We start from the raw sequence: 2,432 nt of genomic DNA on the forward strand, positions 1-2,432 counted from the left end.
CATCTGCCTGCAATTAGTTTTAAATAGTGCTGGATTTTAACATTGTTGAAATTCGGGTCATAGGCTGAGTTGAATTTCAACATATTGGATGCCACCACACAAGATATATCCAAGCAATGCCACTGCTTGATAGATTTCCATTTTTTTTTTTTTTTTTAAATCTTCCAAAGTTCAAACCCCAAACACCCAAAAAAAAAAATAGAACAAATGAGCTGAAGAGTGGAAGCAATGATTATCTCAATTACAAAACAGGACATAGATGGAGAATAAATTAATGTACATTCTAAATATTCATGGCTGCAGAATGGATTTGTTGTCTCCTCTGTAGAAGAGAGGGCAAGCATTGACATTGTGCAGAGGACTGTGTATTGTGCAAATTAATCATAAATATTATTCATGGAGTATATCTTTCTTCTGTTTTTTTTTGGTGGGTTGGGGGAAGGGTGTTGTCCTAAGTTGTAGGGGTGGTGGTGGAGTGCTGTAGCCTGTAGGGTGCTATGTTTTTCAAGAGGTAGGAGAGATCCACAGCTCAGCATTTTTGACCTTAGACACACTCTCCAACACTTCCAAAGGAACTATGTCTCCAATCACAACCACCCTCTTGCTTTCCAGGTCTACTTTGTAAGAGGTCACCCCTGCAGAGAGAGAGAGAGAGAGAGAGTATGATCAATTCAAGTAAGCTGGTAGAAGCTACTGCAAGGGTTGGGGAGTGAGTTTCTGGCTATGTGGTTTAATTCCTAGTGTTGACCACATTAGACAAAAAAAAAAAGTAATTTATTTGTGAAAAAGAATGGGATAATTTGCGTGGCTAATTCTCAAAACAAAAACAGAAACACTTTTGAAGGTTTACGTATAATTAAGATCTGGGGTGGGGTGGAGGGGAGGAGGAACTTACCTTCCATCTTGGAAACATGTTTCTCAACTTTTCTTGCACAGCCATTGCAATGCATGGACACTCTCAGTACAACAGTCTGCATTTATTATTATTCATCAACAGAAATCTATATTAGGTCACAGAATTCTCTCCAGGATTGTTGTTCTCTGTTTGACTGCTGAGAATATGGAGGAAAAATAATGAATCAAAATATTACGTATGCTTTCCACTTTATCAAATTAGCAACTCTGGCGCTGGCATTTATGATTTTTATTCTTCCTTAAGTCTGGTTACTCGCTGGACTTCAGGTTCCTCTTTCTAGTCACCCTTCTTGGCAGTCAAACAGAACATGAATACAAAAAGGAAAAAGAGAAAAGAGGGGGCGTGTAAAGAGTTGAAAATGAAATTAATATATAATAAGATTACCTTGGGCTTCAATTGAAAAGCCAATGTCTGCTTCCCAGCTACCACGTCCTTCAACCTCAGTAACTGCCCTTCTTCACTTGCAACCAGCGGCCTTCCCTCAAACTCATCTCGGGCTCCAGTGGAGTTCATACAGAAACAAGTGCTTGAGCCAGAAGAAACACAAAAACAATCTAGCACCTTCCCCAAGCTAAGCTTCCCCATACAGCTCTCTCTCTCTCTCTCTCTCTCTCTCAAGCTCACACCCACAGCAATAAGCCCAATTAGGATAATCAGACCTCTTCACACAAGGAGCCACAACTGGCCCATATAATCTGCTGATGAAATTTTATTTGTCAAGTGGAAAGGTGGTGGTTATGAATGGGAGGTAAGGGCCAAGTGTCTTTGGAAAAGCCAAAAGACTTACAGAGCCCAATAAAACACATGGAGGGATGGAAAATCCCAGAAATATTCTTCTACAGAGAAGAGCTAGCTAGCTAGCTAGTCAAGAAATTTTGTGTACATATACATATAGGAAAGCACTCAATAATCTAAAAAGAAACTCTAACTGCACAAGTAGATTTGGTCATGTGAGGAAACACTAAAGATGGTAGCCACTATAAATCCTGTGAAAGCTCATAGGGACTTCACCTTATGCGAGGTTAGTACTTCAGTGCAAGACACGAGCATCTCTCTCATGTGACCCTCTACTGATGTGAGCAGCCAAACAATTTAAAAGTGAAATGAAGAAGCCTATTTCATATGACCTTGGGCTGAAGAAAGCAAAAGGAACAGGGCTCACAGACTGATAGATCATATATCGAACTTCACGACATGTGATGAACGATAGAGTGAAGAAGAAGACTACTCTTATCGATGGGTGGTTTTGGATAAGCATTTATAAATGATGGAGAATGAGAAAATCAACACCAGGGAACAGATTCACAATACAAAATTGCTCACAGCTGCGTAACCCCACGGCTCTTGGACGGGCCTAATGGCATAAGTGACGTTTAAGAATTCCCAAAATTGCATTCTTGTAACAGAGCATGGTATGCCCATCACTCAGTTTGCTTCAGAAATGAAGGGTGTATTGGTCATTTGGCATCAATTTTTTTTTTTTATATTAAAAGAAGGGTATCAGATCAGGAAGATC

The 2,432-nt window shown here is 39.8% G+C and overlaps 1 protein-coding gene across 1 annotated transcript; it reads right to left on the bottom strand.

The window, feature by feature from the left end:
• Nucleotides 1-219: 219 nt before the first annotated feature.
• Nucleotides 220-2,201, bottom strand: LOC131166128 (protein SODIUM POTASSIUM ROOT DEFECTIVE 2). The gene is made up of 3 exons (XM_058124436.1): nt 1,301-2,201; nt 896-971; nt 220-635 (listed from the first exon to the last, which is right to left on the bottom strand). The coding sequence occupies exons 1-3, from the start codon at nt 1,499-1,501 to the stop codon at nt 505-507; spliced, it is 408 nt and encodes a 135-aa protein (XP_057980419.1). The 5' UTR covers nt 1,502-2,201; the 3' UTR covers nt 220-504.
• Nucleotides 2,202-2,432: the final 231 nt, after the last annotated feature.

The sequence above is a fragment of the Malania oleifera genome, chromosome 10 (assembly GCF_029873635.1).
Source record: "Malania oleifera isolate guangnan ecotype guangnan chromosome 10, ASM2987363v1, whole genome shotgun sequence".
NCBI lineage: Eukaryota > Viridiplantae > Streptophyta > Magnoliopsida > Santalales > Ximeniaceae > Malania > Malania oleifera.

What these genes read in the sequence shown, in the direction of transcription:
- LOC131166128 (XM_058124436.1), bottom strand. Translation starts at nt 1,501, where the DNA reads ATGGGGAAGCTTAGCTTGGGGAAGGTGCTAGATTGTTTTTGTGTTTCT. An exon ending in CTTTTCAATTGAAGCCCAAG is followed by an intron (nt 972 to 1,300) that starts GTAATCTTATTA and finishes TAATAAATGCAG; the next exon opens with ACTGTTGTACTGAGAGTGTC. An exon ending in ACATGTTTCCAAGATGGAAG is followed by an intron (nt 636 to 895) that starts GTAAGTTCCTCC and finishes CTCTCTCTGCAG; the next exon opens with GGGTGACCTCTTACAAAGTA.